This window comes from Balaenoptera ricei, chromosome 13, assembly GCF_028023285.1.
Source record: "Balaenoptera ricei isolate mBalRic1 chromosome 13, mBalRic1.hap2, whole genome shotgun sequence".
Taxonomy (NCBI): Eukaryota; Metazoa; Chordata; class Mammalia; order Artiodactyla; family Balaenopteridae; genus Balaenoptera; species Balaenoptera ricei.
Genome location: NC_082651.1, coordinates 9,550,124 through 9,564,584, shown reverse-complemented (window position 1 = coordinate 9,564,584; position 14,461 = coordinate 9,550,124). Strand labels below are relative to the sequence as shown.

Below are 14,461 nucleotides of genomic sequence, written 5' to 3'. Positions count from 1 at the left end.
TGTTCTCATCTACAGGTTGGAGATTATGTGTTTGCCAAAATTGTGATACCCCGAGGATTTGACTTCTATGTCCCCGCCATTGTCATAGCAGTTCCAAATCAAGATGTGGCTGAAGATAAAGTCTACACAGTTTTAAAATGTAACAACCGGAGAGTAAGTAGACTTTCACTTAGAAAAGAACATTCTCGCTAGGCAGAAAGTGGCTTCCTTTTACCCCTGCCTTTCTTGCAGGCAATGCCTGGCTCTCTCCTGGCACCGCCAGACGTCTCGGAAGAGCCATCTCCCTGGCTGTTTCTATTCCCCCTGCACATCCACCCCCTGTGCTTAGAGTTCTGTCCGCTGTGCAACACAAAATCCGCCTTTGCTAAGGTCGCCGTGGCCTCCTAACTCCTCTGTCAGATGGTCTTTGGGGCTCTGGTTCCACGTTTGGAGTCTGGGGAGGCTCGCTCCAATTCTGGCTTCGTCAGCGGCCTCCCCAGGCTCTTACAGCCCCACTCTCTCTCTCCCTCTGTATTTTTCCTAAAAGTTTTAGAAAAAAATCATTATCAGTTTACAAATCTGATGATGTCACTTGCCTACCTGATGTGCCCCCTGTCCCCTCACCCCCCTACACGCACGCACACACACACACTTCTCAGCAACCTCAAGGAAAAGCCCAGCCCGACCCCTGCCCAGCCCCCCCCCCGCCCTGTGAGCTTGGCTACCAGCCCTATGGAAGGCTCACTGCTTCCCGAACACAGTGGGCTTTCCCAAGCCGCTGGGTTTTAACCCTTCCTGGACCGCCCTCCCCATCTTCTTACCATAAAATCTCCTGTCACCCGAAGATGCCGCCTGATTTCTGCTGAGGCCCTCAGGTTCCCCTGCACACTGTCCTGCCTTCCTCCCGCCCCGTCTCCCTCACCAATCTCCCAACTCCTTAAAGGCAGGGACCGGGTCCTATCCATCTTTGCATCCCTGGTACTGCTGCTGATGAAGAGCAAGTTCTCACAATTGCTTTATAAGGTACTTGAATGAATGATGTTTTCTAATGGAAATAACATTGTTTTGATGGCCCACTTAATACGCCTGGAAAATGGATTGGCTTGCGAAAAGCAGCCAACGAAAGAGTCGTGCTAACTTATTCAGCACTTACGATGTGGCACAGGTACTAACCCAGGTGCTTCACACATAGTGAACAGCTGGCTGCTCAGAACACTGTGAGGTAGGTACTCTTATCTGCATTTTCAGATAAGGAACCTGAAGCAGAGAGGTGAAGTCACACCCAGGGTGAGCGGGTGTTACAGGCATTTGAACCCAGGCAGTCTGGTTACGTGGCCTGCACTCTAAATGTCTATGCCCAACTGCCTAGTAAACAGGACAAAAATATCTAATCAATTTTTTTTTAACATCTTTATTGAAGTATAATTGCTTTGCATTGTTGTGTTAGTTTCTGCTGTATAGCAAAGTGAATCTCTAATCGATTCTTGACTGTAGCATGGGGTATGTCCATCAGGGAAGGGGTCATGGTGAACGAATTTTAGGATGAAGGGATGAAATGTAGGATGGATGAGTGAAGGCCCTCAGAGCCAGTGGCCCCAGGAACACTGTATCCCATCCGACAGAACAAGAGGGAGAAAGGGCATCTTCTCATCAACCCAGGAAAAACCCCGTGAGAGATAATGGACTTTCCTGGAGCTGTTTGGATGACATTGAAGGAGCCTGGAAGGGCAGCGGGTGGGAAGCATCTCTGCCGGGTGGCCCTGCTCTGGGGACATCTACCAGGCAAGAGAGGAGAGGGCAAATCAAGGGACGTTTGAAGAGATGCCCGTGGGTGGGTCCCAGATGTGGGGAGAGATGAAGCTGGTGACCCAGGATCCCTGGGGAAGAGCCTCAGAGCCCAGGAAGGACTCTGGAGGTTACCCCCCTTGGCAGTGGGGCCCTGGACTAGACAGCATGGTCTTGGGGATGGATGCTGAGGACAGTTCTGATAGAAATTCTGGGAGACCCAGGGGCTGACAGTGGGACATACAGCATGGGGTGGTGCTGATAGTTTATAAGTCCAGGAAAGAGATGGCCAAGGCTGGAATTAAGCTAGAAAGGAAGGTGGTTATATGAAGGTGTGTGTCTGTGTGTGTTTGTGTGCGTGCATGTACATCAGTGGATGCACGTGCACACACACACACCTTGACAAATGGTGGACTTGACAAATGATCCAGGATGTGGAGAAATGACAGGTAGGACTCAGTGATGACTTTTATTCAGCGTAAAATTATCCAGCTAGACTCTGCATTTACACTGCCCTCTTAAGTATCACCAGAACAGGATAATGGCTGGTAGCTATTACAGTGGGTTGAGCTAGATTAAAATTACATCTGAATTGTGGACATTTCTGATTTAAATTGAATGAACTCTTTTGGTATTATTACAGGAATTTTGCCCTCGGAGTGCACTTATTAAGATCAGCCAAAACAAATATGCTCTCTCTTGCGCTCATATTAAGTCACCCCCAATTCGGGAGGATTCAAAAGTGTAAGTGGACCCAACTTTCTACTTTCTGAATTTTATTTATATCTTTGCACTTTTAATCTGTTTCTGAGTTGAGATTCACGATCTCTAAATACTTGGGGAGAAAAGCAAAGGTGGAGGACTTCCTACCAAAGTGCAAGTCTATGATGATTGTTCCTTCACCGTCACAGCTTTTACCTGCTGGTTATTTGTCTATCTTGTTCTAATCTCAGATTCAACATTATGTATTTTACTGACCCTTCAGCAAAGCTTTCAATCCTGTCATGACTCTGAAGGAATTATTTTCCTCTTATTTGTAAGGATTCAAGGTCTTCTAATGAAGCCTCACTATAAAGCACAGGTTAGATTAAGTTGCAGTTGGGACTAATCACCCATCACCTCTCCCTGTTGGGGGTGAGAGTGAGGTGCTGGCCCTGGCTTGCCTGTGCCCAGGTGAGTGTGGGTGGGTGGGTGGTGGTTTCCAGGGGCGACAGTGGGGTAAACACATTTACATCTGAGGCAGCAGGATGGCTAACAGCTGGAAAGGTGGATTAAAGCAAAATCAGTAAGAAAAAGCTGAGGCCTGAAGAGCAGGCAAGACCAAGTCCATGGGGCCAACGAGGGGCATCAAAGTTGGAGTCAGAGCCCTGACCCTGGAGGTGAAGGTGGATTTTGAGCACGGGTTGAGCCATCTTTGGGTGCCAACCTTCAGTCTCCCAGTGGCCTCACCTTGTGCTTCGTAAACAGAAACCACCAGACATTCTCTCCCTGCGCCGCTTTCCTCACCTCTGGGCTTGTGGAAGCCTGGATCTCTCCCCCTGATGTCAGAGTCCCTCCTCATCCAATGCTGATCTGTCCAGCAGGCCTGTCCCCCCCGGCCCGGGTCCTTGCTCTGTGATTTACCCCTGGACTCTCCTCCCCTCTCTCCTTAGCTCCTCTCCACCGATTCCTTCACCTCTGCAAAACCCCAAAATTGCCTCTTCTATTTGCACACACACACGCACGTGTGCACACATGATCCTAAATAACTAGACCTCCTTGCCTGCTGCACTGTGACCCAGCACCCTCCTCTCCCATCACCACTCAGATCTGAAACCGCACAACTCAGATTGGGACTTGAACCCACGGTCTGGGACTCGAATCCAGCCAAATTCCAGATTGGGAGTTGAGCCCACTGTATTTTAACTGAGATCACACACCTGGTCTCACACACCTGGAAGCTCAGGTTCTTGATGTCACATCACAGAAAGAATTCAGTGAAGAGACAAAGTGATAGGTAAGAAGTGGATTTATTTAGAGACATACACATTCCATAAACAGCTTGCAAATATTTCTCAGCTCGGCTGCACAAGTGCTCCCATTTCCTGAGGCCTCCTCCTCCCACCTCCTCCTGCCCTGAGGTCCCGCCATCTCCCCTAAGTGCTGAGCAGAGGAATCTTCCTCACATGTAAATCTGCTCTTGCCCCTCCCCCATGAACCCCCCCCCCCCCATCCCTCTTATCCTAGCTTAGCCTTTTGTTGGCCTGAACCAGGCCTGCCTAGCTGGCCTTACTTCTCCCCTAGCCACTCCCCAACAAACCTCCCAAAAGCCCCTCTGCACACTAACCATACTAAATTTGTAAACTAACCATTAAAAAAACTTGCAGTTTTTTTCCCATGCTGTGCTTTTTCAAGGCTCTGTGCCTTTGCATAGACTAAGTATCTCCTCCCTGGAATGCTATTCTTGCCCTTGGCCACCTGGGGAACTCCAACACTGAACGCAAGCCCTGTGTTCCAGGACTCCAGCCCTGTGTGGTGAGGTGATCCCACTGCATCCTGCAGACGTTTTCATTATAGGAATTTTACCTTGTGTTGGGCCGTGTACTTTCAGGACCATCACCCCTACTAGGCATCAGTCCTTGAAAGCGGGGGCCAGGTTCTATCTGCTTCTAAATCCTGGTTGCCAGGGTCCAGCCCACAGGAGGTACCCAAGGACTATTTGAAGAATGAACCGATGAACACACAAATACTAGGGGATGCCCAGCAAGGCTCCTTGAGGGGTATGTAGTTCCACAGAGAAGCTTCTATTAGGTATGATTGTTGAAAATATATTCTACAGTCCTTCAATCTTTTTCTAGATGAATATATCATTTTAAATAAGAGCACTTTTGTTGGTCTCAAAATCCTACTCAAACAATATGATATCCAAATTACAGTACATTATAAAGGAATATGGATACATGTGTCTAGGTACCATCTTCACTAAACTCAGTATTATCAATCACTATTTTAGAATTAAAATTCAATTCTTTCTATGTTGAGAAAAACCTTTCATTCTTTTCTACCTTAGTACTACCCCAGGCCTTACTTAAAACTCTGCTGCTAGTTACTTACCCCAGCTCCTGGGGCTTTACACAGCGGAAGCGTTCATTGACCCCCTTGTCTCCCATTGTAATTTCCACTGTTTCGTTGCTCTAGCTGCCTCTCTGCTAGAAAGAGACTGCATTTAATTCTCCTAAGCAGAGGTCACATCCAGCCGGCTACGTTCAGAGCTTAATCTGTTTCTGTTTCCATAATCAGGGCTGGTAGACGTGAGCACACAGAATAACGGCGTAGGTCTTATTTTGTATCTACACTGGGATTTCCTTCTGGTAGGTCCTTTCTCATCAGAAACTCTTTCTCAGTTCCTTTCTAAATGTGCCACCTCCCTTTGGTTGTTCTTTAGTAAATCTTCACACTATTACCCCAGATGAGACCATTTAAAAAAAAAAAAATCGTGGTGCTTTCTTCATGGGCTAATTAAAGAAATGTACTGCAGGTTACAACTTCAGCGGGACATCATATGGCTAAATTTAATTTTAAAATATTGAGTCCACTATAACCATCCATTTGGGGTTGGTAAGACCAGGGGTATGTGGCCCCAAACAGCTGTGGACCAGGATGCCAGAGATCCAGCTTTCCACTCTCTGCCCCTCCTCTTTTTCTTCCTTCTTGGGGTCTTCAGTTTGGGGTGACTGAGAGTATTTTCTACAAGCCCCTCCTCTGGTTCCTAACAAGGGTGGTACACAGTGAAAGGCAGGAAGAAAAGTATTTGGAAGGTAAAGGGTTCAAAATTGATTGAATATGGCCACAGCTGATACAAATTTTCATTTTCAATTCAAAATTTGACACAAATGATTCTTGAAGACTTATAGCAAGGTTGTCTTGCAAAATATGTTACCCATTTTGCTAAATTCCAAATAACTAGTCCTTAAAGGAGAGAGTTTTAGTATTACCATGTTTGTGATGTGAGGTCAGGTGAGGCTCTTCCAATTTTCTCTTTCCTTTGAAACCTGATGATTGCATTCTCTGACAGCACCACTGAGAGAGGTGTGTCTGGTGGAGGGAAATGATTGCTCTTGCCTTGCCTTACCTTCAGTAAAGTCCCTGAGCTTCTTCTGCATTTCGTGCCATCAGAGATGTCTGTTCTGAATGAAAATATTCCCTAACCTGTCAGTAACTTTCTCCATTTAGAGAACACACATGTAATTTCTCCTAACTCCAAAAAGCAAGGGGACCAGAAGGAATTTTCCTTCATTTTGGCATCCTCCCTCCTTGCCAGGCAGGAGATTCACAGCACGAGGTCTTCCTTGACTACCTCCCCTGGGGTCCTGTTCACATCAGAATGCTGCGGCCTCCGGCTCCTTCAGGGAAGGCGCGCTTGGTGGGCTTAATGCTCTGACTTCCGGTTTTCTCCATTGAAGGGAAGCGCCTCTAGCAGGTGTTACTCAGCTACCCACAGGTGGGGACCACGTGCTCCTCTGGGCAGGGCGCCTCTGGTGCCATGTAACTGGCAGGAAACCCCTCCCAGCAGAGCTGGAATCCATCCTCCCTTCCTTGTTGACAGAACAAGGCTTGGGCAAATTACCTTCAAGTCTCCTCTTTAAGAAGATTCGCCATAGAGGGAGTTTGATTTCTTGAAAAAATTAGCAACATTCTAAATGGGATCACAGGACAACCAGATTGGACTAATCATCTTCTCTGTGCTCCGGAAAAATCACTGGGCATCTGAAGGAGGTTGTTGGGCAGTGAGACCCTGAAGACAAGAGTGTTCTTCCCTTGGTGCACGATTATAACCGTGTGGTCTTGGGGACGTGGCTGGGTGGGAGAATCCTGGAGGGGAGAGCCCCCTCCCAGGGTTCTGTTGTGGTTTGTCTGTGTCTGCAGCCAGCTCTTAATTCCTATTGCACAAAATATTAGCCTCTCGTTACCTTTCTTTGAGCAGTTTAGCGATTTTCCATCAAGCTATTCGGATTTAGGACTGTGCCCCCAAAGGAAATGATAATTCCCATATTGTTGAACCCTCCTCCCCTTATCCATGTAGCATGGCCTCACATTGCCTTCCTGACAGCAGGGATAGTAAGTCATCGATTAAAACTTCAAGATTCAGTGCTGCCTCTGAGATGAATCACTTCCCATCATCTCACCCGGTCACTACTGACTATTTTTCCCTTAGAAGGAGCTGTGCCTCTGGAAATCATTAAACCTGTATATGTCATTAGCTCCCTTGGTCCCTTCTGGTCAGATCAGGAGCCCCATTTCCTAAGGCCTGGAAAACAAGCAGTTCCGCCATAACCCTGTCTGTGAGCGTCCTACCTTATCCAGAGGGTCAGGTGCCATTACCTGTCCTCAGAAGGCGTGCTGCTACTTGGGACAAGAACACAGAGAGTCATGGCGATTCGTTACCCCTGAGGGCCAGTGAGAGCAATCTGGATAGCAAAAACTGCCTTTTCTTATCAGTCTCTCCTCTTTCTGCCCCTTCCGTTGTTAAAACTCAGGGGCCTCCTGGTCCTCATCAAATGTCTATCCGGTGCCTACCCCAGACGTCCTCCTGTTCTTCATGTTCTAAGATGGCCTTGCCAACAGAGACACACTTAGGGCAGAATAGACATGAGGCCTCAGGGAACCAGCAAGGATATGGGCAAGCTGAGAGTGCCCGGTCAGGTGAATGCGGTGGATTTTGACCCAAGGAGAGCACGGACAGGATGCTCAGAACTGTTCCCCGCAGTGGAACGAGCTGCTCTGAAGGGCCAGTGAGGGCGCAGTGCCTGGCTCCTCCACGATCCGCGGCAGTGTTGACCAACTCTGTAGCCTAAAATAATTAATAGGGCACTAAATCTAACTCGGTTTTGGCATGAAATAGGGCAAAAGAAAGCCACTTAGCAGGGCCCTTCCAGGTGTGCTGGTGGAGAATGTCCACTGGCTGAAGTCGGGAGCGTGGCCGCCCTTCCCCTTCCCACAGAGAAGAGTGAGGGTGCGTCGGGGGCCGGGGCCGTGGATAGGAGCTTTCACATCAGATTCACACCTACCCTGCTCCCCCATCCCATAAGGGGACATTTCCTTGTGGAATATCTTGAACTTGGTCGACATCAGTCATTCTGGAGAATATAATAGGGTGGCCTAGCAGCATCTGCTTGGTTGATGTAAAGGCTTTTCCTTGATCAAAATCCCGGCCCATTTTTATTCGAATCATGATAACTTATACTGTTTTATTCTTATTCAAAAAGTAATGCATAGTTAATATAATTTAGGAATTAAAAGCACAAAACAAAAGGGATATAAAAACCATCCGTAGTTCCACATTTCAAGAGTAATCACCATTTGCATTTTGATGTATATCCTTCTAGAGTGTTTTCTCTGCCATTTTGCTTCTTTTTCCTCAAAATAGAAACCTTTGTTTCTCTTAATCATTTATGACAGTTGAAAAAAAGATTTCTTAATGTGGAGAAAGTGACAATTCTCCTGGAATCCATTTCTCTGAGGCAACTATTAAGAGATGGATGTGAAGGTTTCCAATCATCCCCCATTTTCACAATCTTAATAACAGAAATGAACATGTAACCTACATTCTGTTTTGCACCATTTTTTCTACTTAATATGTTACTTGCATCTTTACATGACAAGGGCACTTCTTGTTCCATTATTGCCTGCCTCGAATTTAATTGTCCAGGTGGTCCACCACTTATGTGACCAACCCCCTACTGAGGGAGGGCTGGACACACGTTGCTTCTCGGTCTTTCATGCTCTTCTTCCTGGGTTCCTTCCAAGATCATCTCCTAGTGTCCTTCAGGTGGGCAGGTAGGCCTCTCCTCTCCCTTACCCTTTGGGTGCCTTTAGTACACCCGGAAAACTCTCTTCTTAGCATTCCTTCCTTGCTGCTCTTCTGTCGGAGAGCTGACAGGTTATAGACTGCGACCAACTCTAATACATGGGAAACAGAGAAAACCCCTGAAAAGGAAATAGTATGTGTCGACTTAGTCTCCTCTGGAGCAGGGTAACGATTTGCGGGAGAATTGATGGTAGTGTGGTGGATAAGAGTTTAGATTTCAAAGAACAAGGTTGGTGATTCCAGTCTTGTAGCGTGATTTCAAGTTGAGTCTCTGAGAACCTGGCCTCACAGAACTTACCCACCCACACAGGCGCTGGCCTCATATTTAAAGATCATCTTGTTGGTGGCCTCCTGGGAAGCCTTTTTCCAACGCTACTGCTATTGCTCAGGCCACCTTTTTTATTGTAGTAAAATATACATAACATAAAATTGACAACCATTTTTAAGCATGCAGTTCAGTGGCATTAAGTACATTCACATTGTTGTGCAACCATCACCACCATTCATCTCCAGAGCTTTTTTTCAGTTTCTCAGATTGAAACTCTGCACCCACGAACACGGACTCCCCACTCCCTCTTCCCCTCTGCCTTTGGCAACCACCGTTTTATGTTCTGTCTCTGTGATGTTGACGACTCTGGGTACCTCATCTACGTGGAATCATAGTGTTTGCCATTTTGTGACCGGCTTATTTCACTCAGCTTAATGTTCGTCCATGTTACAGCAAATGCCAGAATTTCCTCCCTTTTTAAGGCTAAACAGTATTCCATTGCATGTATATATCATATTTTGTTTGTTCATTTATCTGTCCATGAACACTTGGGCTTCTTTTACCTTTCGGCTATTGTGAATAATGCTGCTATGAACATCAGTGTACAGATATCTGTTTGGGTCCCTGCTTTTATTCTTGTGAGTATATACCCATAAGTGGAATTTCTGGCTTATATAATTCTATTTTTAGTATTTTGAGGAACTGCCACACTGTTTCCCACAGCAGCTGTACCACTTCACATTCCCATCAGTGCACAAGGATTCCAGTTTCTCTACATCCTTGCCAACACTTGTTACTTCTTGATTTTTTTTTTTTTCTTCTTTTTTTGGCAATAGCTATCCTAATGCATGTGAACTGGTCAGGCCAATTCTTTAATGTCTCTTGGAAATTACCTCCTGAGTCTTTGAGCCAATCTTTGAAAAGTATCACATGTGGTGAATCTTGATCCTTTGAAGAGGAATTTGATTGATGAAATTTTCTATTTAAAAGTAACTAAAAATCTTCTTCCACTCTACTAATTTTTTTCTTGACAATTTCCAAAAGGACCTGAAGCAGCCATGGTCAGAGTTACTCAGAGTGAAAGCTGGGTGATCAAGGTAGCAGGTACTGATTATGGGAACAAAATAAGGTTGAACAGCTGGTGTCCTTACTTTACCCTAAAGGCCCTGAAAGAGGCAAGTTCCCGAAATGGTATGCCATGATGGCCTGGCTGAGGTGGGGTTGTGGTGTTCCCAAGATGCCTTCTTTGAAGGATGACACTTCTAGATAAATAAACTGCCCGATATATTTTCTTTTATTTTTTTATACCCTTTGACCAACGTCTCCCCATTTCTCCCACCTCCCCAGCCCCTGGCAACCATCATGCTATTCTCTGTTTCTGTGAGTTTGGCTCTTTTTAGATTCACATATGAGTGAGATCATCCAGTATTTGTCTTTCTCTGTCTGACATACTTCAGTTAGCATAATGCCCTCAAGGTCCATCTATGTTATCACAAATGGCAAATTTCCTTCTTTCTTATGGCTAAGTAATATTCCATGTATATCACATTTTCTTTACCCATTCATCCACCAATGGACACTTAGGTTGTTACCATGTCTTGACTATTGTCAATAATGCTGCAATGAACATGAGAGTGCAGATATCTCTTCAAGATACTGATTTCATTTCCTTTGGATATATACCCAGAAGTGGAATTGCTGGATCACATGGTAGTTCTACTTTTAATTTTTTGAGGAACCTCCATACTGTTTTCCATAGTGGCGGTACCAGTTTACATTCCCACCAGCAATGCATGAGGGTTCCTTTTTCTCCACATCCTCACCACACTTGTTATCTCTTGGCTTGAACATTTCTGTAGACACAGCAGCCATCAAGACCAGGATAACCCTGATCTCTCTCTCTCTCTCTCTCTCTCTCTCTCTCTCTCTCTCTGTCTGTCTAGGGAAGACATGGAGATAAAGAACTCTCTCCTAATATGGCCAATCAAAGAAGTTAACACTGGGGATTTACAAGCACTAAGACAGGAGAACCCTAGAAGGAAGAAAAAGAAAGCCACCAAGAGGCTACCTCTCCAGGAGATGGTCTCCTCGGACTCAGATGACTCTTCCCATGGAAACAGGTCCCAAGAGTCCTACCGCAAAACACACCCCAAGCCCAGGCTGGGAGAGGGACAACATCATTTCTCTCAGGAACACCCTGAAATGTCTCTCAAGGATAGTGCACTTGAGATCACTCCCCAGTTTCCGGGCCAGTTTAGGCCCCAGGACAGCAAAAACTCTAACACCCTTAAGTAATGCTGACATCCACTTCCCCAGAGAAGGTCCTCAGCCTGGGGTCTAAGAGTCAACCAGCCACGCCATCGCTGCCACACCTCCACCTCGAGAAGCCCCACCCTGCCCTTATAAAGCCACCCACAGCAGCAAAGGGCTGGGGAGCATCGCTGAGAAACCTGAAAGCAGTCTTGTGGCAACCATGTGTAAGAGAACCAGTGTTCCTCCTGGGCTGCCCTCAGCCATCCGACATTGTGGAACTAGCCCCTCTGCTGAGGTAAGGCCATGCTTCATCCTACCCCTGCCTTCCCCTGTTGTAACAAAGGTAGACTTCCCTGCCATCCTCCACCTGGATCTGTTTGAGCTTATTGGTTCTGGCTTTTCTGGACCATTCTTTATTATTTTCCCCGCCCCCACAAAACTGATTGAATACCGTCTTCTGGTAGACTCCCCACACCCAGAAATTTAATATGATAGATTACCATCATAGGATTTTCAAATTTTTTGAAATCTGTAGTTCTAATCTTGAAATTATGTAGTTCTAATCCAAGCCTGCAGTCTTGTTTTAAACCGATCATCTCATCAGAATTAGAGATTTTATCATTAAATGTTAGGACTGAAATTAAGACCTAGTAACTTGTCTGAGAGCTGCAAGACTGAACATTGCCTATTTTACTGTTTTCTGAAAATTTTTATTGAGCCCTCCCTAATTAGTTTTGTCTGTAGTCTGTTGTAGGTACCTCTGAGCGTGGAACCAGAATAAAAACTCTTACATTGGAAACATTTCAGAACTATTGGGCTGTTACTGTTTTCTCTGAACACATTTTAGCAATGAGGTACCAAAGTATTCACTTCAAAAAAATTTTAGTAAAATTAGTGTCATTAATTTTAAAAATGAAATAGTCTCCCAAATTGTTTTCTTCTAGTCAATAATAGCCCTAGGGCTAGATAATAATAGAGTACAGATTATTAATAAGAAAAATATTGGATGCTTTTTGCAAATAGAAATGATAGGGCAGCGTTGTGATACTCTAAAATCCACAACCTAATTAAAAGTGATACTTACATTCTCAAAAGCTAGGGGGTCACCAGGGTTATGGTGAAGAATTTAACCACTTCCAAAAATATGTAAGAAGAAGGGACATCAGCTCAGCATCAGGCTAAAAGTAGTAAGGCAGGGAGGAAGAAATTGAGGAGTGAGGAAATGATCTGGAACAAGGCTGGGGACAGTGTCCTGTCACTGGGCATCCTGTCACCCAGAACCCAGGCAGGAAAGCTCTGGAGCAGTCGTCTGGGTTTGGTCTGCACAGTGGAGAATTGGGTGGGGCGGGGGGGCGCGGGTAGGAAAGAATCCATTCACCCAGTCAAAGTGATTCATTCATGCATGAGTGCATTCATGTAAGCCTGCTTGTATTCATTCAATTATTCAACAAGCAATTGAGTGCTCACAGTGGGCCAGGCTGCAGAGCGACCATTAGACTATTCTACCCCTCTTCATCTCCACGGGGATGCAAGGATGAACCACAGGACAAATATATGAAATAGTGTATTGATATTACATTACAAGGCATGATATACTCAATGACATTAAGTGATATGTTCAATGTGTTGTCCTTCAATGATAATGCCCAGTTCTATGTGTTGGGGAAAACTGCAGTAATGACTGCATATTTCCACTTCCAGCCAGTATGGAATAACAGGAACTGGATTTCCACCCCAACCCCCATCCCCCTCCTGAAACAACTAAAACACCTGATAAAATGTATGTAACAACAGTTTCCAAAACATTGGACAGAAGCATTGATCTCTGAGAAGCAAATGAAGTGAGCCCTGTGAGTGCCTGACTTACTGTCTAGAGACAGTTTCCAGGCTGCAGCAAATGGAGGGGATGCATTACCATCCATCCTTCATGTGCATCTGTATGCATTGCCTCAGGTAATTTGTGTATTTGATTTTCACTGAATAAATCTGCACTTTTAGCGTACGACAGAAGAAGTAATAAAAGGGGTTCAATCTGTTAAAAGTAATAGCTATGTATCCAGATTTTATAGCCTACCCTAGATAATTGGCCTGGATCATAAGCCAGGGGCAGAGGCATCAGGATGGAGTGACTGGTAGCCACACAGAACTATGTGGAATGCCTACAGGGTGATAAGCTCTTACCAGAAGAAAGGGAACAGATGGTTCAAGAAGAGACCGGATGACCACTTGAATGATGTAAAAAAGATTCATGCATCAAGTGGCAGAATCACCAACATTACCTCTAAGTTCCTTTCAACTTCAGGAATCTATGGATCAATAACCTAGTCCAACTCAGAGCAGTTCAACACAGATGAAAAACCATCCTTATAAAAGGGGGGAGGAGTTGTAGCAAACACAATTAGATAAGAAAAATTAATTAGGGGAATAGAATTGAAAAAGAAGTAAAATTATATTTGCACATGATAAGAGAATATGCCTGAAAAACCTGAGAGAACAAGTAATAATACTAATTGAAACAAAAAAATAATTCAGTGAGGTGGCAGGATAGAAATTTAATATACAGAAGTCAATAGTCTTCATGTATACAAATAACGATCAATTAGAAGATATATTGGTAATGAAAACATCATTTACAATAGAAACATAGAAAATTAAATATAGCCATTTCTCATAAATCTCATTTTAAAAATTGCAGTTCTGTTCTATAAAGTCATCTCTAAAACTAAATTTAGCAAATACTGAATTATGGCCCTTAGGGGTTAGGTTCCTGTGAGCCTCTGGTCACATCATTTCCACCAACTGATCAATATCTAACCTTCTTTTATGTGTGTTTCTGTCTAAAGACACCTTATTTAATATGTATTATTGAATTATTAACATAGAATTCATGGCCAACAGCACTATAACTCATGCCTGAAGGAAACTAACACATATTTTCTTTGTAAGGCACATCACAGCCTTCTTGCACTTAAGAGCCCTAGACAGCACTTCAACACTACTTCATTTTAAACAGTGAAATCACCAATAGTAAACACAAAAATGTGAAAAATATGGCACTAAATATGCCATGAAAAGGACACTATTTTACAGTAAGAGAGCTGAAACAAGAGACAGAAAGGGGACTCAAATTTTCACCACTCTGAGCATATGCATATCTACAAAATACTTTGAGTACTGATTTTGGAGTTAGGAATAAGTTTTAGTGACTAGGTGAATCACAAATATGGAATCCATGAATAATGAGGATCAACTGTAGCTTGAATAAACAAAAACAATATGGGAAAAACTTTAAAACACTCCTGAAAGACACAAAATTCGACTTAATAAAT

At 44.5% G+C, this 14,461-nt stretch overlaps 1 protein-coding gene across 1 annotated transcript in view; it reads left to right on the top strand.

Annotated features, from left to right (window-relative positions):
* VWA3B (von Willebrand factor A domain containing 3B) overlaps positions 1 to 11,933 on the top strand; it is a 210,705-nt gene extending 198,772 nt beyond the window's left edge. The window contains exons 25-27 of the mRNA XM_059942767.1: positions 16 to 153; positions 2,408 to 2,508; positions 10,823 to 11,933. Of these exons, the coding sequence (XP_059798750.1) occupies positions 16 to 153; positions 2,408 to 2,508; positions 10,823 to 11,174 (591 nt within the window). The 3' untranslated portion in view covers positions 11,175 to 11,933. The remainder of the gene's footprint in view (positions 1 to 15; positions 154 to 2,407; positions 2,509 to 10,822) is intronic.
* Positions 11,934 to 14,461: the final 2,528 nt, after the last annotated feature.